Here is a 23084-nt window from a genome sequence, read left to right on the forward strand (position 1 = left end):
TCTAGCACAAGTGTGTTCTGTGTCCAATACTCAGAGATAAGGAGGTTCTAGCACAAGTGTGTTCTGTGTCCAATACTCAGAGATAAGGAGGTTCTAACACACGTGTGTTATGTCTCCAATACTCAGAGATAAGGAGGTTCTAGCACAAGTGTGTTCTGTCTCCAATACTCAGACATAAGGAGGTTCTAGCACAAGTGTGTTCTGCCTCCAATACTCAGAGATAAGGAGGTTCTAGCACAAGTGTGTTCTGCCTCCAATACTCAGAGATAAGGAGGTTCTAGCACAAGTGTCTTCTGTGTCCAATACTCAGAGATAAGGAGGTTCTAGCACAAGTGTGTTCTGTCTCCAATATTCATAGATAAGGAGGTGTCTCCAATATTCATAGATAAGGAGGTTCTAGCACAAGTGTGTTCTGCCTCCAATACTCAGACATAAGGAGGTTCTAGCACAAGTGTGTTCTGTGTCCAATACTCAGAGATAAGGAGGTTCTAGCACAAGTGTGTTCTGTCTCCAATACTCAGAGATAAGGAGGTTCTAACACACGTGTGTTATGTCTCCAATACTCAGAGATAAGGAGGTTCTAGCACAAGTGTGTTCTGTCTCCAATACTCAGACATAAGGAGGTTCTAGCACAAGTGTGTTCTGCCTCCAATACTCAGAGATAAGGAGGTTCTAGCACAAGTGTGTTCTGCCTCCAATACTCAGAGATAAGGAGGTTCTAGCACAAGTGTGTTCTGTGTCCAATACTCAGAGATAAGGAGGTTCTAGCACAAGTGTGTTCTGTCTCCAATATTCATAGATAAGGAGGTATCTCCAATATTCATAGATAAGGAGGTTCTAGCACAAGTGTGTTCTGCTCCAATACTCAGACATAAGGAGGTTCTAGCACAAGTGTGAACTGTTATGGGTTCTCCTTCACAAACAACAGCAATAGGGCAACATCCAACAAGGTCAAAGTGCCTTGCAGTCCTTGCAAGGACCGGAAGACCCAAATTGTAAAGAACAGGGTGGTAGGGTGGATTCCTAGAAAATGGGCCATACAGTGAGCTCTTTCCCACCAGCGACCAGGTCTGGGCAGCTGCTACCTTCTTCTTCAATGGGGCTGTTCCATGGCAGATCACCACAAATATTTTAAAAATATAACCACTTCTTCTCAGATTTTGATTAACAAACTATACTTTGTTATCTCACATGTCGAAGTCACCGGTGTAAACATAAATTTGTAGGCTTTGTCGTATAGTTTTTGACTTATGGGGGATGAAAATTAGGGAAATGTTATATACATGCATGATACATTATAGAATAATGAAATAAAATATAACATAGACCACAATTAATATAAACTTTTATTTTAGACACATGAGAATAGATACATGCATAAAATATATTTTAGAAAATACTCTTTTTTCTGCTTTTTGTAGCAACATATTCACGGACAGTTTTGTCATATGAGAGCTTCCTTGCAATGTCATTTTCTAGGGACAATGTGCACAAATAATTCAAGCTCTCTTCAGTCATGGTAGAACAAAATGTGTTCTTTACAAAGGAAAGCTTTGAGGTATTCCTTTATGCTTCACAGCTCATGATAGGCATTGTCAAGTACAGCTTAAGTGCAGCAGTAATATTAGGGAACTCTTCAATTAGGTGTTGCTCCCAAATAAGCTGAAGAACTTCTGCACATTGCATTTATATGGCGTGTTTTCTTCTGTGTTCTGGGTTTTCCTAAGGTGTAAATATTCTTTGAACTGATAACACTCATTTACTAGTTTGTGGTCAATGTCATCTTTGCAATGTGATATTATAAGTGTAATATTGTCCTCATCAATTTCAGAAATGTTTCTCATTTCTGAAAGGAACTTGAACCTTTTTGCAATCTGCTCCTCTTGTACAATTGGATTATTAAGCAGTCATAGATTTGATTTAGAACTTCTAGCCTAAATTTGTCAGCTCCTCTCAAAGAAGCGTTACCACTTGTTCCATCTAAAAATGTCTTTGTAGCACTGTGTTTGGAAGCATCAGAATAACTTGAGGTGATATCTTCACACAAAGCTTTTACTTCTGATTCACAGCGTTCAATCCTGTCGGCTGAATTTTCTCAGAGTTGTTTAACAAACAAAAGTAAAAATGAAAGCAGAAGAAAACCTTCAAATACATCCAAACCAGGGGTTTGGAGGTTCTTACATGTTTTGTTGAAATGCTCCAGCACTTCCTCCCAAACGATTGTTAAAATAGCATATTCCAACCTTACCAACTTCTGGCATAAATTCTTTGCATCTCATTTACATTCAGACTTCTCTTCTTAGTCTTCAAAATTATGTTTGAGGGTTTGTAAAGTACCTCTATATCCATTTTTCTAGATTGCCTGTGTGTTTAAAACCCCCCATCTTCATGGATATCTCAAAAAAGAAAACATATACCTCGTGCAAAATGTCTGTTGATTAGCGCAAGTGTTCTAAAGCTGCAGACACAATGTAGCGATGATCGGACATACACACGCTCCAAGATCAGCAAAGCCGGCACAAGTCTCCAATACCAACTTGGAAGTGAACAAACTCAGTTGGTCACGTGACCTGACACGTTTCATCACCATTAGGTGATTTCATCAGAGGAAATAACTGCACATGGTACATAGTCTGCATACCTGTTAATGTTTTTAAAGAGTAGTACTTGTAGCCCTTTCTCTGAGCCTTCCAAGTTAGATGCATTATCATAGGACTGACCATGATTATTTTCAAGTGAAAGCTTATGTTTACCCAGGAATTGATGTGTTTTGTTGAACAAGGTCATGGATGAATGGTTTTCTGTTGGTAAAAATCTCTCACAGGGTTTTACATTATAGCTGTAGCGAACCACAGTTACCAGCTGGTCAACATGTGTCACGTCAACAATAATACAGTAGTATTTGGTTGTTGATTTGATTTACAACTTCATATTGCACATGTTTTCCCATTAATTCTTTCAATTCTTCATACACGGTTTTGGTTAGCAAGGTAACATTTACTTTTTAATTTTGTGGTGAGCCCCACTTCTCCTCATGACCTAAATGCCAAACCTCTTTCACTTAAAAACTTCATAACAGCTACAATTATTTTTAGCCGATCAAAATAGTACCGTTCGTTTTTTCTCATCTGTTGCTCAATTTGCTGATCCACAGTGTTTTTATTTGACTTTCTTGTTATCCAATACAACATCGCCATGTTATGTTCCATGTTGTCTTCATTAATCTCCAGAGTTCTGAGTACATTCAGCCAGTCAGAAAACCCAACTGTTGTAAGTGACAATTGGCATTTAGAAAAGAGTTTCCAAACAAAATATATGCAGCCATTGCTCCTTGAGTAAACTAACCAGGATCTAATCAAAGTCTGACCATTTTTCAATCTTTTTTCAAAGTATTTGTTTGAGAAACTTCTGTTTTGCTCCTTGTAAACCCTGCTGGATTTAGTATAGTCATTATCTGATTTATTTTTTTAAACACTGATGTCTTCCATTAAACAAGTCTGTATGAAATCATTATCAAGTGTTATGAGCTAGTTTGCGAGTTCACTGTATTGTTTGACACAGTACTTTCATGTTGACCACTGTGATCATCATCTGTATCAAAAGTGTCAACAGTAGTTGAAACCTCCCCCCAGAGAGAGAGGGAGGACGGAGATGTGGATGGAGTGTCTGCCGGCCAGCACAGAGCACCGGGGGTTTCCTGGGTACTCAGAAACCCCTCCTGCCTATAGCACATTCTAAGATCAATATTAAGTACTTCAAACCATTGGCTTATGATGATATCATTAAAATAACCTTATTTTAAAAACACACATTTGAAGAACTCCATCGATTTTGTTGAAAAATGCATTCTTTAAAATAAAATGGATTCGGGGCCCTGAAGGTTAAGCTTCATTAGTTTCATAGTAGATCTGCCACTGCTCTTCAATACTCTGAGATACAAATGGCCTGACAGAAGTGTGTTTTATCTAAAATACTCACATAATGAAGTTCTACTACAGGTGTGCTTTGTCATCAATCCTCAAAGTTAGGGCTCATGACTACTGACATTTCTTACATACATTTTCAATGCATCTTGGACACCATTGTTTCCAATGTTACTCTACCCAGTGATATTTTTATTAGCAGTGTGTTCTGTTGCATTTCACTAGCGTTTTTAAAAACTCTTATATTATAATATAACAGTAATAAATTATAATATAACATGCAGATACATGTGAGTTCAGTATAGTATAATTCAGTATATATGTGTTAAGTATACAATTGAAATTAGCTATACAGTGCCACCTATGACTACATAAAAACTCTTAAACAATTAACAATGAGCAGCAATAAAATAGAGAATGTAAATCTGTGCGTTTCACCGCTAATTTTATTATAAATTCAAAAACATTGGACTCATAGTGCAGGTTTGCCCTAATGGAAGTATTTTTCTGCCAGCTGGCTCGTGACTGTGTATTATGAAATAATCTCCTGCCATGAGACCACACATGCTTAGTCATTATCATTTCTAAGTAGAAACAACGGTGCCCAGAATAACCATTCACAGTCTCTAAAGAGAGATAAGCTTGCATTACACTCCACAACACTGGAAAGGCACTTGGCCAATGAAAAGTATACAAATCAGATTTATATTTAAAAGGCAAAGCACACTCTGAATTCCCACACTGCATGCATATAATTATAAAAATGTCTGTGTAATCTATCACTAGAACTCAGTTAATCATATTTAAAGAAGCACCAGTCTATATGAGTTTTAGGCATGAGGCACTGAGACATGAGGCACATTCATATAGCAATAATATGTTGAGGAAAATGTGCTGGATGCTTTGTACATTGTGGGCGTGATTCATTAAAGCACACAAAATGAACGTAATGTGCATGTATTTGGGGCATATGCATGTCCGTATTCAACAACTAGCGGATCTGAAGAAACATTTATTGTTGAATACAGGTGTAGGTGCACTCTGCGTATATGGCTTTTGCTGTATTGAGACAGACACAAGACACTGCAGAATATAAACAGTACATATGTGCAATATAAAGTCCTAGCAGAACACACAGAAGAAACAAAATGCTATTATAGTCACCTGTTAATAATATAATCATTCACCAAATACATTTATCAAGATTTTCTCAATGCATGCCAGGGGCGCACGCAGGGGGGGTTTCTGGGTCTCCAGAAACCCCTCCCCTCCGCTAATGACATAGCGGCACTGTACTATACAGCAGCCGCGGCGCTGTGAAAGAAGCGTCCGCGACGGTGCTGTATTGTATACATTGTATACAGCTTCTTTCACAGCGCCGCGGCTGCTGTATAGTACAGTGCTGCTGAAACGCTCTCTCGCTTTTTTTGGGGGGGGGCGGGATCCCCCTTAAAAATCCTGCATGCGCCCCTGCATGCAGTACATAAAATGAAGTTTTAGAGTTGCTCCTACTTGCATACACCTTTCAGGATGCTTGCACACCTGTCATCACTATCACTCGGCACTTACCCCTGATCTGTAGTTGGTGCAAATGATACTACTGAAAAACATGTACCTTAAAGATGCCAATGCTTGAATCGGACGCTGATGCATGCACTCGTCCTTTACACGCATTGACTGTACATTGACTACATGCAGACGCCCCTTGCCATCCCCATTTCACCTTTCAAATTCTAGGCAGTCGGAAGTGTCATTTACATGTGAACATGAATTGCATTCTTTGGTGTTGGTTTTTGGTTTTTGGTTTTGCGCATGTGCAGAGTGAAAAACCGTGAAATACGCAATGTAAATATACTTCTCTTCATTAATGAATGAGACCCTGTATGTGCAATACAGTCATTTCAATAACAGCAATCACATTTAAAACTCTTTCAGATGTGTCAGAATTTTAGATTATACTGGATATTTGATACATGCAGTACATCCTGACTGTTTTCTTTAATTGTATTAAATGCACTGTTTAAAATTCTCAGTTGCACAGGGAAAGGCTGCCCAATTGAATTATTAAAAGAGCAGGATCTTACCTAAAAAAGTGTTATAGAAAACTAAAACCCTCAGAACACACTATTAAAAATAAGATGATCTCTTTTTCGGAATTAAAAATAAAAAAAAATAAAACTTGCCATTAATATTGAAAGAAAAAATACTATATATTTACCAAAATAGTAAGAAAAATGGAACTAAACAATGTATGATCTCACCCACCCCAGTATAATAAACTTACACTGTACATTTGTCATTTTTTTGTTGGGTTACATTTTTAAATCAGAGTGCAGACAAGACAACTATTATCCAATTTTGGTGATTTAATAGTTTTATGCTTCAAACCAGCAGTTTATAATAATTTCTAATAACATAGCACCATAAATGACAGTAGTTTTTGCATCCATGTAGTTCGCAGCTTATTTTGCTGATTATTTTAATTGTTGTCTCAATTCTGCTAGGAATATTTACATATACAAATGACCATAAAGTACATGGATGCATTCATTTTTTTCATCTCATAAATTACCAAACCAAACATCTGTTTATAATATGTGGGTCTGTTTTATATGTCTAAATAGAAATAGAATTAGTTAATAGTGTTAACCACTGTCAGGCTAGGCTAGAATTTTCTCTGGGAAAGTGTTGAATATACATAGGCCTTGGAACATTTGGGCTGTAATTATTATGTGCAGAAAAAATGTAAGGTGCGGTTATACTTCGGGTTTCTTGTGGTTTTTGAATAGATGCCATCTTCAGCTCAAAAGCTGATAAACTGCTTTATTGGGGTTACTGTATACATTCTCACTGTACACCAGTCTGTCTACTGTGAATTCTATGCTGGGCAAAACCTCCTGCTGTAGTAGTCATAAAGGTAATTTATGAAAGTTGAAAATTGCATTTGTGCTGAACTTATGCAACCCACATAGAGTTTGCAGGTGAAAACTAGTCTGGGGTGGTGGGTAGGGAGAGAGGATGAAATTTATAAATGAGATTCAAATAGTGGGGGGCGTTACCAGTCTTTTTTCACTGCAAATAAAACTTTTGAGCACATTTTTGCAGTTGGTGGAGACCTGGCATTGATCTATGTTTTAACATGATGCTTTTTGCACTTTTAAGCCACTTTATAATTATGTATATTTCTAAGTGTATTTCTATATAATAAAGTCTCGATGTCAGTTCACTCACATAATTAACTGATATAAAATACATAAATGAGGCTTAACTTAGCAGTATTTGGGATAAAGTAGATAATATATTGAAGTGACATTTTTACTTTTGCTACCATGCTGTGAGGGTCTTACCTGTTCGACAGCTTTTAAAACTCCCTCAATGTCAAGTTTGCACAGACAAGTGTGCCCATTATGACACATGGCTAAATAATCAAAAAGTGCACCCTTATACAGTGCATCCTGATACAGGTCCTGATTATTTAGTAGGCTGACTGGACTGCAGGTCCTGATTATTTAGTAGGCTTTTTGGGCAAGGGGTGCAACATTTTGGAGGGTGCAAAATTGTGACAGAGAGAGGTATAAACTGAAATTAATTTTAAGCTATACGATAATAGTTGTTCTCCAAAGTAAAAGATAAAATAAAAATGTAGTAAGGTTTTAATCTTGATGTAATCCCATATTAAAGGCCAAATACAATGATCCATCCTTGAGCAGGTGCTTGAGAAGAATCGAGTAGTAGAGACAAGTATGGTGATAGGTGCAGGTGAGATGGCCTCCTTCACATCATCACCCACAGTAGTGCCCTTCTTCGTTTAAAAAGCCAAGAAGAGCTGAGTTTCGAAAACACGGAAAAATAAACATTAGTGGGGTAGGGGTGATGGAAGTTAGATTTTAAATTAAGGACTAGTTCGTTTTTACCTACCGTGAAATAGGGGGGCGCTATGAGCATTTTAACCTAGGGTGGCCTGATCCCTTAATCGGGTCCTGCCCTGGTAAGTTCCTACTGTGTATATATTTTTGTTCTTGTTTGTATGATTTGCCCTTATAGATTAAGTTGCTATTGTGTATCCTGGGTGCTCATTATACGGTACCTCTGTTTATATTGCATATCAAATATGTTTTTTTTTAAATCTCATAGGAAAACTATGTGTTCACAATATGACTCATTAGTAATCCACTGTATCATCTGCCAGATATAAAGAAATGGTTTACTGGTCCTACAATGTTTAGGAAAATTGCAAGAAAAAACTTAAATATGTTTCAAAAATGAATCTAAAATGAAAACTTCCATTGGGGTTCTGAATGTAATCATTACCATTTGATTATTGTTGGCAACTCTTGTACAATTTTGTAATTTCTTCTTATGATCAAATAAAGTATACAACATGCTACCTGTGTTTTATGTTATAACACCTTGTATGGAACACTTTACTTGCCTCAATGAGTAAATATATTGTCCATAAGTCATTGACATCCGTACATGCCTTGTCTGTATTTAAATCTAAGATGGCTCAGATGGTCACAGTCAAAATGGCTGTATCTGAGGTCACAAACAGTAAAAGGCAGTCACAAAGAGAAACTTTTTTAGGGTCAGGGCCAGTGGTTAAAGTGGACTGGTATACGGTGGTATGCACTTTTCTTACTGCTTTGATTGTAAAACTATCAAATTCCATTCACTTACACTATGTAGACAAAAGTATTCAGATGCTTGTCAAGGACTGTAATGACATTGTATTCATATACATATACTTCAATATGGAGTTGGTCCCTCTTTTGCAGTGATAACAGCTTCCACTCTTCTTGGAAGGCTTTCCGAAAGATGTTGGAATATTTCTGTGGGAATTAGTGCCCATTCATTCTGTAGAGCATTTATGAGGTCAGGCACAGATGTTGGACAAGAAGGCCTGGCTCACAATCTCAGTTCCAGTTCATCCGAAAGGTGTTCGATGGGTTTGAGTTCAGGGCTGTCTTTGGGATAGTCAAATTCTTCCACACTGAACGCATCAAACCATCTCTTTGTAGTCCTTGCTTTGTGCACTGAGGCACAGTCATGTTGGAATAGAAAAGGGCCTTCCCCAAACTGTTGCACACAGTTGGAAGCATAGCATTGTCCAAAATGACTTGGTATGCTGAAGCATTAAGATTGCCCTTCACTGGAGATTAGGAGCCTAGCCCAAACCCTGAAAAACAGCCCCATGTCATTATCCCTCCTGCACCAAACTTCACAGTTGGCATAATGCAGTCAAGCAAGGAATGTTCTCCCGTCATTCGCCAAACCCAGGCCATCTGACTGCAAAACAGAGAAGCATGATTCGTCACTCCACAGAACACGTTTCCACTGCTCCACAGTCCAGTGTTGGTGTGCATTACACCACTCCATCCAACGCTTGGAATTGGTCTTGGTGATGTGAGGCTTGCATGAAGCTGCTCGGCCATGGACACCCATTACACTAAGCTTCCGCTGCATATTTTTTGTGCTTACATTAATGTCAGTGGACATCGGGACTCTTCAGCTATGGAATCAGCAGAGCGTTGGTGACTTTTACGCACCATGCACCTTAGCAGTCATTGACCCCACTTTGTGGCTGAGTCTTCTGCTTCGTGGCTGAGTTGCTGTTGTTCCTAAACGTTTCCACATTCTAATAATATCACTTACATTTGACCGTGGAATATCTAGCAGGGATGAAATTTCACGGACCATCTTATTGCAAAAGTGGCATCCTATCACAGTACCATGCTTGAAGTCACTGAGCTCTTCAAAATGACTTATTTTAAAAATGACTCTCAATTATTTGCAAATGGAGACTGCATAGCTAGGTGCTTGATTTTATACACCTCTGGCAACGGGTCTGATTGAAACACCGCAATTCAATAATTAAACAGGTGTGGCCAAATACTTTTGTCCATACAGAGTACCTTCCCATTACATTTTCCATACCGCCACTTCTAAATTTCCACTTCGACAGCTGGTCAGGGCTAAACATTTGCACATAGCACTACACTATTGTTCATGCCAATGTGGCAGATGGACACAATTAGTAAACTAAAACAGGTGCAACAGGGTAATCTGTATAAAATATAAATGTTCTGTAGTTTGCTGCTCACCCCTTCTGGTACAAACGCTGAAGGTAACATTTTGAATGAAGTTTGGGTTCAAATGGTGCTTTGTGCTCCCAGCAGTTCTGGAAGGTTTCTAATAGGGTCCAGTGATGCCATTGGGTGAACATAGGTTGAAGGTTCCTAAAACACTGAATGAGTGACAAAATGTCCTGGTGCCCACACATGAAGCACCGGCTGATGACATGGAGAAGCAGATGGAAGCAGCTGATCCTTCATGTGGTGATGAACTGGGAGTGTATCACTTGAAAATTATGTCATAGCCAAGCTGCACAATACCACTTTGAGGAGCAAAGGAGGCTGGCTTCACCTGCTGAGGTAAAAAACAACAAGGCTGGAGATGCTATTTCTGAGTATTGGGTCCAGGCACTGACTAGAGTGCCCATTGAAGTAGCGGTGGCCCTATTTCTAATTAATCCTGAAGTGTCCATGAGGCACCACAGCAGAGCTCAGTAAGATCCAGGTGCTGGTGATTCTAAGCTGGGCCCTGGGATCTGGTCAGACCTCCTGGAGCTCAATTTAGATGATATTCATAATCTTCATGAGGGACTGACCTCCTCACTTGTTTTTGAAAGCAGAAATACTAACTCACAGCTGAAAACTGAGCTAAAAGGAGAGATACATAGTAAACACAAATGATTTCCATTCCTATCTTTGTTATCTCATATGTAAAGGATCAAAATCAAAGGTATCAGTTGGGGAGGACAGGAGCTTCCCCCCCCCCCTTGAAATTTTGATATAATATATAGCATTTCTCACTCCACTGGGCCAAACTCTTTTAAAGGGTCTTTCCCCAGGTTTAGTTGTTTGAAAAGCTGCTTTCTCTGTTCCAAGCTGTTTGAAGCACCATTCCCCAAGCCAAGCTGTTTCCAGAAGTCCACTCACTTAATATCTTTTCATTGATCAGGCGTAGCCTGGAGTCTTCCGCCTCTGGGGGGGGACGAACTCTCTAAGCTGTCTCTACGCAAACAGTGGCAGATGTTTGGCAATAAATCCAAGTTGGTGGAGTAGCTTGATTGACAAATTCAGTAGCTTACTATGTGGCACTGATTCTGAAACATCTATTATTTTGTATTGCTTCTACCTATTCTTATAGGCATTAGCTTTTCGCCAAATCCTTTGCCAGCTGATTTCTATTTAGGTGTGTGGCTCTTGGGGATGTTTCAAAGAGTTGTTCTGGTATTCCTCCAGTGAAATAATATTCGCCATTCTAGCAGTTTCCATTCGATTTTGGTGCCATTTGCTTACTGATTATGAGAAACTCTTCCATATAAGAGTGCTGTCAGTGATCAGAGGTTAATATACAGTAGAGGTGTGTCTAAGGGGTATATTTACTGAACTGCGGGTTTGAAAAATGGAGAAGTTGCCTATAGCAACCAATCAGATTCAAGTTATTATTTATTTTGTACATTCTACAAAATGACAGCTAGAATCTGATTGGTTGCACTTTTTAAAACCGCAGTTTAGTAAATATACCCCTGAGAGTCTGCTGTGTGGTTTGTTAGGGAGTGATTCCCACCCATGAAAATGGAGCTCCTGACTGTGTGACAAAAAGGAAAAAGGAAGGAGTATGCAGTATGTTTCACCTCAGAGAGAAAGAGAGCTCTGAGTGCAGCTGACCCTTATTACAGTGGATGTTGAGTGCAGGGGTACATGCTTTGAGAGTCACATGTAAGATCTAGGTGGGTGATCTCAAGCATCCAAGTCAATGTAATCACCCAGTCCAGTTAGTAGACATTGTTATGGGGATTTCTTGCAGTTGGTTTTAGTAGAAAATATTAATTAGTTACCCAAAAAAACCACAGCGCAGGAGAAGAGGAGCAAACTGGGAAATACTAAATATACATTGAGATGTGTCAGCTCCTGGAAAAAATTTCATAACAAATCCTGGTAAGTCCAAGGAATGGCCACAGCAGCCTGGGAAGTCAAAAAGGGTTCACTTGTGATAGTCATCTATTCCACACACCTACTTGCGGAGCTTTTGTCTGCCTACCTTAACCCACATTCACCTAGGATGCAAGAGACTGAGCTAGAGCCAGGTGGTCAACCTTAGGACAGCACCAAATAGATGTCATGCTGGGCATACTACAACAACATATCTATGCAAACAAGGGTTTCACATGTGATTCTCAATATATGATACATAGTATTAATCATAGGTCTAAACATAGTACTTTATATGGTTGCCAGGTATTCCGTAATGTTTCAATGCATACAGACATAACTAATGATCATAAAATAGATTCATATATATTAAATCTAAGTATCAACCAAGTAGTACATGCATGTATCAATGTGCTATATTATACACAAACAAGTAGTATGAATCCCATCAAAGCAAAGATAAAAACAGGATAACTGTAATATCACCAGTATTAACAACACATTTAAGGCATATTAGTGGAATCAGCATGGTTTTTGACTAGAAACATTTCTAATTATGTTGCTAAATGTACTGTATACTGGCAACCAATCGTGTAACATCGAAAATTTCCTGAAGTGCAAAAGGGGTTTTCCTTCTTGTTGTTGGCAAAACTTATAGTTCTAAATTGACGTTTTATTTCCAGTTATAAAAAAAAGAGCCTAATACTTTCCTTTTACAGTTCTTTTTATATAGAGAGTGGATTAACTGTAACTACAGCTTAAAACATTCATAAATAATTAATACAAGCAAAACTTTATGTGGGAAAAAGTATGTTTGATTTAGAGAGATTTTTCTTCCACAGTCAGAAAATCAGATGATGCTTTTATCCACCACGGTTTGGAACACTATTAGTTGTATAAATACATTTGTAAGGCAAAAGCACTCAGATATGATGATTCACTTCATTCAAGCAATTGTTTTTATGAAGGTGCACAAAATAATACATTTCCTTTATGTTTAATGTTTGCCTGGACTACATTCTCTAGAAACTAAATGTCACACGCCAGACGTTCCGGCACTCTCTGGGATTTGCCACCAGGCAGCACCTCCTAGGCAGCGCCAGTGCTTCCTGCTCCTGATAGTCTCCATTCTGGTTTTCAGGAGTGCACACACATGCCCGCCTATCCTTGAACTTGGTCACATGACCACATCTGCCGGTGTTCAGTCTGCCCATTGAAACAGTAGGTGAGGTGCTAGATCTTTAGTATGAGTTACAGGCATGATGTAGTTGCATCGTCTTTCATTGTAAATATCTGTGTGGCAAGTAATTTGTTTGAACCTTGGAGCATATATAGCTTCCAATTGAAAATCCAATTTTAAACCCTTTTGGAGGGTGCATCAAAATTCAACCTGTTTGCTTTCTTAAAAAATGTTGTAACGCATATAGCACTAATGCTTCTGACCGTCTTGGGAGGACGGTAGATAAGGTCACCATGGGGGATGTGTACAGTAGTGAGGCTACTGCCTCACATAGTAGGGCAGAGCTTTGCCACGTGATAGGAAATCTCCAGAATCGGCTATAGCTGTGGTCACATGGCTACGTCTCTTAAAAGAGACTCGGGTGGAGCTTGTTCAAACCGGGACCCAAGTTTGAAAAAGGATGGTGGTCCCGGGTCCACGGCGGGGACTGGTGTGTGCAGCCAGTGCCAGGGGTCATAAATTTGAAGAGCCTCTGGAGAGGTAATAACCAGAGTGGGTGCACAGCGGATGCCATGAGGCCATGTAATTTAAACTCCACTAGGAAGTCAAGATTTTCACACAAGGGTCCAATGGATAAAAGGAGGAGGGTGCCCTAGGGGCATGTTAAGGACCACATAGATGGGGATGCTTGCAGTTATAATCATAGGAAGCACCACAGGGGGCTCCCTATAGCCTGGGGTGCCCCAATATATGGAAAGCAGATGTCAAGAAGGCCAGTGTATAAAATGAGAGGAGGAAAGCCCCAATAGTTCACAGCAAGGTACCAGCATATGGATCCCCACCTTCAGGGTTATCCCAGAAGCAACATCACCAAAACAGACAGACAGTGTTGGCTTCACAAGGATGTGTATGAGAAAAGTCTGGAGAGCCCCTTCCTACAGGTATTCTCATGGAGTAGCCCCCTGGTAAAGTGTCTCCATACCGTGACGGTGCAGTGGGGCTTTGGGAGTGTGGCTTTAAAAGAGGAGAAGATTGCATGGCTGAGGCGTCCCTAGATGAGGGAATGTTTGCCTTTCACAAAGGAGAGAGTTCCTGGAGAGTGGGATCCTGAGGTTCTGTGAGGTGTCAGTCTGCACAGCTGTGATCGGGAAAGCTGAATTAAATCAGGAAGCCTGTTAAAAGTCTGTTGAACTACTTCTCCCAGCAGCAGCGGCTGGTATTCAACATGCTGTGAATTTACAAGTACTGTGTGTTAAGAGCTGCAGCTCGCTTTCTGGCCTTGCTTGCTGTGTCCCAGCTGTCACCAGGGCTATGAGCAGGATGCTTCCTCAATCTGTCCCACAACCTCACATCCTGCACTATTGGCCGCGTGCACATTAGTAGAATTAGGCAGCCTCTTGTTTCATTCATTTAATAGACAGCCTCATTCAATAATTAAGGAGTCTCCTGTGTTGGATTAATTAAGCAGCCTCCTGTGATTAATCTTGCTGCTCTGACTGCTGATTGGGCAATACCAGTATTTAAGGTAGGGAGGACTTGGCCTCCCTGCCGGTTATAGCGTTCTGTGCTGTAGATTGCTGACCTGCTTTGTTTAGTTCTCTGATTTCTGATTGAATTCTGTGTATGACCCTTGGCCTGTTTGGACTCCGATTGCATGCTGATTAGCCTGACCTCTGGCTTGTTATTTAGATATTCTTGCACACTTCAAGTCCCGACCTTTGGCCTGTTTCTGACCACATTATCAGCAATGGACCCCTGACCTCGGCTTTCTTCTGACTACCTGCTATCATCCTGTTTACTGCCTCCTATGTCTAGCTGCACTATGGCCGCCAAGGATGAACTTTTACTACGCTAGAGCTTAAGACCTGGGGACATCTAAGTACCTGAGAGCGCATAAAGTTCTATTGGAAAGATGGCTGCTAAAGGTGAAGACCTCTATAACATTAGTTCTAAACGCTTATCCTGGTAACTGTGAGCCCTAATGATGTATAGGAGGGTGATGAAGGGAGATAGCAATAACCTCTACTGAAGAAAACGTGCAGGAGGAGACTAGTGTTTAAAATGGTATACCGGTTTGCAAACATGTGCAGGAGGAAGAGAGGAGTTCAATGAACTTGGAATTTCATGTTTGTTTGTTTTTTAAATGAGATGGCCTGGTGTCAGGTATTATTTCCACTGCACCACATCCTACACTAGAGTCTGCCCACATGTGAGACTGTGTTTAACACCCATGTAGTCGGAGGAAAGGGGGCATTCTGGCATTGTTTGCTAATACCCATCATCTAGCCAGGGCAACAAGGAACAAATTTAATGGCAGCTTAGGCTATTGGGGGCACAGCCCAACCAAATTAATGGAATTCCTTTAAGTTTGTAAAGGAAACTGCCCTTTTGCTCTTTTAAATATCCTGTGCACCAAACACATATTCATATATATATTTCTTCAAACTGATATACAATTTCACAAACATAGAGACCTATGAACAATATGCACATTTTTTATCAATAGGTTTCTAGAAAATGCATATGATTTAGACTTCTTTAATAGTGTCAAAATGTTTGTGGTGCTGTGTACAGGAAATTGTTATTGAGCAATCAGAAAACTACTGTAAATAATGAGTTTAATATGAGTTTTATTTCCACATTTAATAAAGACTACAAATTAATTAAAACAATTATTAGATACAATTGGAGTATATTTAAGATTAACCTTTTACTGCAAATAATTTTGGGAGATGACCCCTTTTTATTTACAAAAGAATAAGACATTTGAAAGATAATGTGGGCCCTAGGGATATACAGTATCTATCTAAAATAAACCAGATATGGCAGGTTGGAATAAATGTGGCTCATGCAGTATCTAAATTTTAAGTTAAAAACTATTGAAGGACTATCTGTACTTTTAAAAGAAGAGTTTGCAATAGGGAACAGCTTGTAAATGTTCTGTTGCCTTGTTCATCAGATTTTAAGTGCATTTCTGATTTTTACCTTGTCTGATAAAGCACTTGACTTGTTTGCGGTTTTATATCATTTCAGGTGCCTTCCAGATGTAATTTAAATTTGGCAACAAAAAAATATAAAAAATTAGGCTGCCTATTCTTATATGTTAATGATAGAGGTTTCAGTATTCTCTTGGATGATAGAGGAAGCTAGTGTAAGGGGTGCCAGTATGTGGCTGCAGACGATGTTTAGTGGATGAGATGGCTGCAGAATTCATGGATTGAAGTGGAGAAGCTGGAGGGAAGACCAGTTAATAGTGTTGAAAAAGTGAAAAAGTTATGTCAGAAAAGAGCATACTTTGCGTACAGTAGGTGAAAATAGCAAGATGGGGTCAGGGATTTCCTATGCAGAATAAAAAAGAGGCTTGCATTAAAGATTATACCTAGACAGCAAGTCTGAAATGTGGGTGTAAGGATGCACTTGATATGATTAATGGAGAAATAGTCAATATTAGTAGAAGTGGATATATGAAATAGGGACAACTTTGTTTTGAATAAGTATTTTAGTTGTCAATAGATACATAAATTTGAGTATCGGCATTGTGATACAGTCAAAAGAGTCACCAAGGGTGGGTCTATAGAGTGAAAATAATAGCGGTCCTTGGACAGAGACTTATGGTACCTCAAGACATAGTGGGAGAGGAGATGTAGGATGCGGGAAACACTACATGTATGAAAGGTATAAGGAAAACCAGGAAAGAGACACAGAGGCCTAGAAAGCAGAACGTTTGGAGGAGAAGAGGGTAGGCAATTATAAAAGCAGCCAAAGTTCCAGCAGCATTAATGAGCAGTAAACCTTTCTTAGTGAGCAAAAGTAGATACAAAGAGCAAAAGCAGACACAATAATATTATAAGTATGCAAAGGCAGAGTTTTTTTTTTTACTGTGCTGTACTTATTTACTTGTTCTAAATGATCCTCAATACTTAATTAAGCAAGGAGGACCAATCACAATCTCATGACACACACATCCTCCCACACCTGTTCTTTGGCCAGGCCCGTAAAAGGAACAGGGGAATCCTGGGGAAAATATCTGGGAGAAGGACACCTTAGTAGATTTATCCCAGTGAATTCTTGCAAAATAACAGATATACAAAAATCATTCAGGGAAAACAGTTAATAAAAATGCCAGATAAAAAGACAAATATGAAGATTTTTATGTTTCTGATAACCTGCCAAAGACACAAAAAAGACCATAATAATAAATAAAATGACCCTAAGAGACAAAGTATCCCTCTCAAAGTTTATATGGTTGTAAGCAATGAGTTTCATATGTTTTCAATTTAAACAAGTATTCATTTTAACAGTCCCACCGAGAATACAACAACAGTATTATCTATTTTTCCAACATCTATAATATATGTGGGTACATGTGTGCACGTACTGTATGGTATAAACAAGAGAAAACATTTACTGTGCATATGTATAACAACATTATAGTACTCACAGGCTTACCATCTGGACCAGGTTGTCCAGGGGATCCAGGATTACCAGGCCGTCCAGAATCCCCCTATTAAAAGACAGATATATGTTATATTATATTTTAAACTAGACTGAAAATACTCAAAAAAGAAAAGCAACAAAAACTGTTTGCAATTAATTTGTAGCCTATCACCCTCAGGACGTATGGAACCCCCTGAAGGAGCAAAGTCCCTGGCTTCAAGCCCAGGGATATTGTAAAGAAAATGAGCTACTCTAGTCTCTAGTTTGTACACAATCATTCACTCCATGTTTTCAGTTTCAACATAATCATATGAAAAGATGCAAGATAACCATGTTAAAGTTCTATTTACATGTAACATGTCATAGTTCTAAATACTGAATACCATGTGATAAACATCTATTATGTGGAAAACCTTTATACTTCTATACACCTCCTTAACCCCAACTAGTAGAATGTTGTGTGTCTGACCCCTGGCTTGTCTAGTATTCCGAAGGTATTATTATTGTACTTGCGACCCAATTTTTGAATTGTCCAGGCAACTAAGAACTTTTAGTTACAATAGTGGAAAGCTGTATAGCATGCACTGAAACCGGAGGGAAGTAGGATCAGAGGAAATTTCAGGAAAAACTGCTTCACAGAAAGGGTAGTCGATAAGTAGAGGCTAACACAGGAGAGCAATTTAAACATGCTTGGGATAGACGTAAGGGTATCCTTACAAAGATTAAAGAATCAAATAGGGTTTGCGGTTACCATAGGCTAATAAAACAATGGAAAGACTACATGGGCCAAGCAGTTTATCTGCCGTCAAATTCTCTGCTTCTATGTTTCTATGGGACGGGTTGCCACCAATCAGTATGTACAGCACTGTGCAACTGATGTTAAAATTTTTAACTTTATAACTACAGATAACATATTTTACTTTCTCATCAATAAAATTATGTGTAACAGTTTTGTTAGTGTTTTTTTTTGTTGGCTATTTTGCAGCATTGTTTTTGGCATATAAACAAATCTTTTCCTATTCCACTGAGTGATCCTTGGAAAACAAATGTGCTCTTTGGATTTTCCAAATAGTTATTAGCTACCCATTAAGCATTTCCAAAAAGGTTCTCTTCTTGATGTGGTTGTGAAGCAACCTAGTAACTGCAATGACAAATGGCTGCAATCATTTTAACCTTGTATCAGTGCTTTTTTCCAGTAACTACAATAGTTCTGTGGGGGAGGAGATTCTGAATTAATATGAACATGTGAGAAAAAAAAGGATAGGATATATAAATAATGACATATAATATAAATAACAATTATACGACTATTACTGCTATTATTATTATTTAGACAACTTCTACATTCTAGACAATTCCAAATTTTATGTCTCTTAGATCGCTCACAAAATCAACATAATACTGTTTGTATGTGTGATTAACACTATATTTTAATTATAAATAAGCATTAATGATTTTGTAACACATGTCTAGCATTAATTAGAATTATATAAGAATACCTCATTTGATTCTAAACTGTTTCTTACTAGACCCAAGTGAATTTTTGTTAGTAATCTCCTGCATATCTCATACTTGCCACCCTTTGAAAAGGCAATTCCTGGAGATCGCGGTCAGGGGGCATGGCTGGAGGGTGGAAGGGGCGGTGCACGTGCAATCGCGTCATTTTGGCCCTGCCCCTCGCTACAAAATGTCGTTTTGTCACAGGGGCGGGACCAAAATAATGCTATTCACTGTGAATCGCATCATTTTGATGAGTGAGTTCCATATGCGTGATACTTGCCCGCTCTCCCAAGAGTCCAGAAGACCTACCTGAATTTCGGGAGTCTTCCGGACATTCCGAAAGAGTTGGCAAATTTGGCATATCTTTAGATCTCAAGTGAGTAGGCAGAGAACAACCTGTATCCAGTTTAGTCCAACTCGGAGGATTAGTATTCCTGTTTGTTTTACTGCAAGTGTGGCATACCCCGCTGGAGTTGTGACCTATACTGACTAGGCCGTATTTCCAGTTAAGCCTGTATTTAGGTGTATCTCTGTGCTGATGATCTACGCAGTGTTAAAAATAAATGCATAAATAAATTAACAAACTATATTGTGTAGATCTACAAGTGCCAGTATGCCCTGGCATACATGGCCCACAGGGACCTGTAGTGTCCCATAGTAAAATACTAAGAAAACATACACATAAATACCATGTCCTTTATTTAATAAAGACTCATTCAATCTCCCAATGTGTTTGGCTTTCAATGCCTAGAACGTGAAAAGCCACTCTGATTGGTTACTTGTGGACAGGCCCCAGGCTTATCAATCACTTTGGTATCCATCGGTATGCTAGCACTTATAGTTCTACATGTGGCAGCATCAGGGGCGGATCTAGAAAACTACTTTACCCGGGGCGATTTAGGGGGGGGATTTAGGCCCCGCCCCTTTCTAACATTTTAGGCTGCCGACGGCTGCACAGTATGTGCAGCTCCGTCCAGCCGTGACAGGCAGGGACAGTGTGCTGCCCGGCTGCTCTGATTGTGTAATTCTGTCCCATGCGCTACAGGTTGTGGCTGAACTCAACTAAGATGGAGGGGACTACACACTGCGGATTTCCCTGTTGTAGTTGGAGCAGCCCAATTATAGTTGTGCTGGTTGTGGTTTTTGAGGTGGAATTCCATGCTATTTGTACCCCTGCAATATCTGTAACCAGCCCTGGCTATGAAAACTGCTGCTTTCTTTCAATGTTTGGAGGGGTAGAGGGTCTAGGATGGGCTTTTTATTATTTTCTTTTTTAAAATACACTTAAAACACCAGCTATTATCATCAAGCTGACAATGATGACTGGCATATCTCAGATGTGGTTTTGCAGCCCACATTTTACATCTATATTTGGGCTGCAAAACTGCGTTCAACTCCAAATAAAGCCCGAAGTATTTAAGGAGATTAAACTGTTGTGTCATTAAGTTAGTGATTGCAGGGTTTTATGTAAAAAGGTCAATGTAATAGAAAATGAGGCAAATAGGAAACTACAGACTGATAGTTTGAAAGTGGAAGGAGCAGAGTTGTCCATCAGCACAAAATTGTCATGTGAAGATCTTGTCAAACTAGTGTAATGTTAAATGCACCTTTATTAGAACAAAGTCCATATATCAAACATGTGTCACACTAGAAAAATTGTACATGAATGGCTTGAGGAACATGTCAAAGACTTCAAGGTGTTGACTTGGCCCCCAAATTCCCCAGATCTCAATCTGATTGAGCATATGTGGAACATGCGGCTTCAGAGGAGAGCTCTTCAGACACCAGCAGTGGAGTAAGCAGGCCCGGCGCTCCCATTAGGCAAGGTTAGGCACTTGCCTAGGGCGCCGGGCTCTGGAGGGCGCCACAGAATGTTAAATGACTTTAAAACTGTGCGGCGACCGCTGACCATACCTGTCACGGCCGCCGCACAGCATTCAGCTGCACGGGGAGGGGGGAAGAGGCTATTGCTCACCACCGCCGCCTCTCTGCTCCGTCTCCTCCCCTCCACTCACTAGTGTCAGTGAGTGGAGGGGAGGAGACGGAGCAGAGAGGCGGCGGTGGTGAGACAAGGTAAGGAAAGACGGGGTGAGGGGGGAGGAGGGAGCCGATTTTTGCGCACGCGGGGGGGGGGCGCCGATTTTGTAAAAATGCCTAGGGCGCCATGGACCCTAGCACCGGCCCTGGGAGTAAGTGGACCAAAGTGCAGGTACCCATTGATGTGTTCCACGCAGGTCCATTCCCAACCTGCTGGCAGCAGTGTCTTAAACACAGAGGGTCGGAGAGACGATGTGGTGTCTGTCCAAATGATGTCCAGTAACAGTGATGGCTCCAGGGCTTATATATACAAAAAGCAGTACTGCCAGTATTGTGAGGAAACCCTCTCCGGAGCATGGAGCAGGTTCACCGCAATCAGACTGAAGTAGCCCGGGTCATGCAATTCCCCAAGCACTCAAAATAAAGGTTCATGCACTTGGCACATCTTCGCAATAGGGGCAACTTAGCACACAACGCTGGGGTACTAAGTATAGGACATGACGTTCTGGCCCCATACAAACTTCCAGGCAAAGAGATGGATGCTGAAGGCTTCATGCAATGTGCAGCCTGCCAGGGCTTGTTTGCAAGGAAATACCTGTGACGACACTTAAAGACTTGTAAGCTAAACCAAGGGGACAACAAGCCCACACCTGGCAAAAATAGAATCCAGTCACTGTACGCCTTTGCTCAGCCTGTTCCACTTGACTACAGCGGTGGCATTTGGAAGCTCTTGAGTGACATGACCCAGGATGAAATCTTGCTCGCAGTCAAAAATGACCACCGCAGCATCTCTTCCAATGGGTCGGTTCAGATGTTGGCAGGCATGAGTACATCCATCAGAAGCTTAAAGAAATGGGCAGGTTACTGCTACAGGCCAGAAGAGCTACCCCTTTAGAGAGGATGGAAGCCTTTACCAACCCATTGAACTTTATGCACGTAGTAGACGCTGTGAAGCTGGTAGCTGGCTAAGAGGAAGAGACAGGTACATTTAAGACACCCTTGCTGGCACTCAAGGTCGAGCATGGCCTGCAAAAGATTGCGAGGATTGTGGAATGCCGAGCCATGATGGAGGGCTGCACTGCTGTGGTTGAAAACACACAAAACTTCAGGAGAATATATGAGGAGAGATGGAATGAGCTGATCTGAAAACTCTTAAGGAGTCCAAGTGGAACATGCCTCAGCTCTTTCCTTTAAAAAGATGCACTTGTACCTCGATGGGACGCTGCAAGAATACCGAAGTGGACTATTGATTAATCACTGGGCATTGCTTGAAAAAGTCATCCTGGCATAGGTGACCTTGTTCAGTCGAAGAAGGGAAGTTTCCAAAATGTTGCTGACTACCTTCTCCTCAAGAGACACTTCGGATCTCCACGAAGATGTGGCCCTAGCCCATACCGAGGTTGAGAGGAAGCTCTGCTGGCACTTCACTCACATTGAAATCAGAGGAAAATGACGGAGAAAAGTCCCCATCTTGCTGACACCAGCCATGCAAGCTGCAATGGAACTTCTAGCAGAGAAGCGGGAAGAATGTGGAGTGCATATCCAAAATGTCTACATGTTTGCCAGACCAGCTGCCTTGTCACACTGCAAAGGCTTTGATTGCATACAACTGTTTGCCCGAGATTGTGGTGCAAACATCCCCACACACTGTCTTCCACAAAACTCCTAAATCACGTTGCCACTCTCTCGAAGGTCTTCAACCTAAACGACACAGAACTGGATCAGTTGGTAGACTTCCTTGGGCACGACATCAGGGTGCAGTATTACCGCCTCCCAAAAGGTACTCTCCAACTCGTCAAGATCAGCAAACTGTTAAAGGCTCTCAAGAGTGGCAGACTGGCCAAATTCAAAGACAAGAATTTGGATAAAATGCACATTGATTCGGACAGTAAGAAGGAAATCTGATGTCTGATGTATGCTTTTTAATTTTACCTTGGTCATTTACATATCTGTATCTTTTTAGAACCGGTCCAACTGCTGAGTGACTTGCAGATGGTCAGCAATCCCCCA

At 40.3% G+C, this 23084-nt stretch overlaps 1 protein-coding gene across 1 annotated transcript in view; it reads right to left on the reverse strand.

Annotated features, from left to right (window-relative positions):
- The window catches only part of COL21A1 (collagen type XXI alpha 1 chain), a 196824-nt gene that overhangs the window by 64249 nt on the left and 109491 nt on the right, over nt 1-23084 (reverse strand). Inside the window, exon 10 of the mRNA XM_075202519.1 lies at nt 17542-17604. Coding sequence (XP_075058620.1) covers nt 17542-17604 — 63 coding nt within the window. The remainder of the gene's footprint in view (nt 1-17541; nt 17605-23084) is intronic.

This window comes from Mixophyes fleayi, chromosome 3, assembly GCF_038048845.1.
Source record: "Mixophyes fleayi isolate aMixFle1 chromosome 3, aMixFle1.hap1, whole genome shotgun sequence".
NCBI lineage: Eukaryota > Metazoa > Chordata > Amphibia > Anura > Limnodynastidae > Mixophyes > Mixophyes fleayi.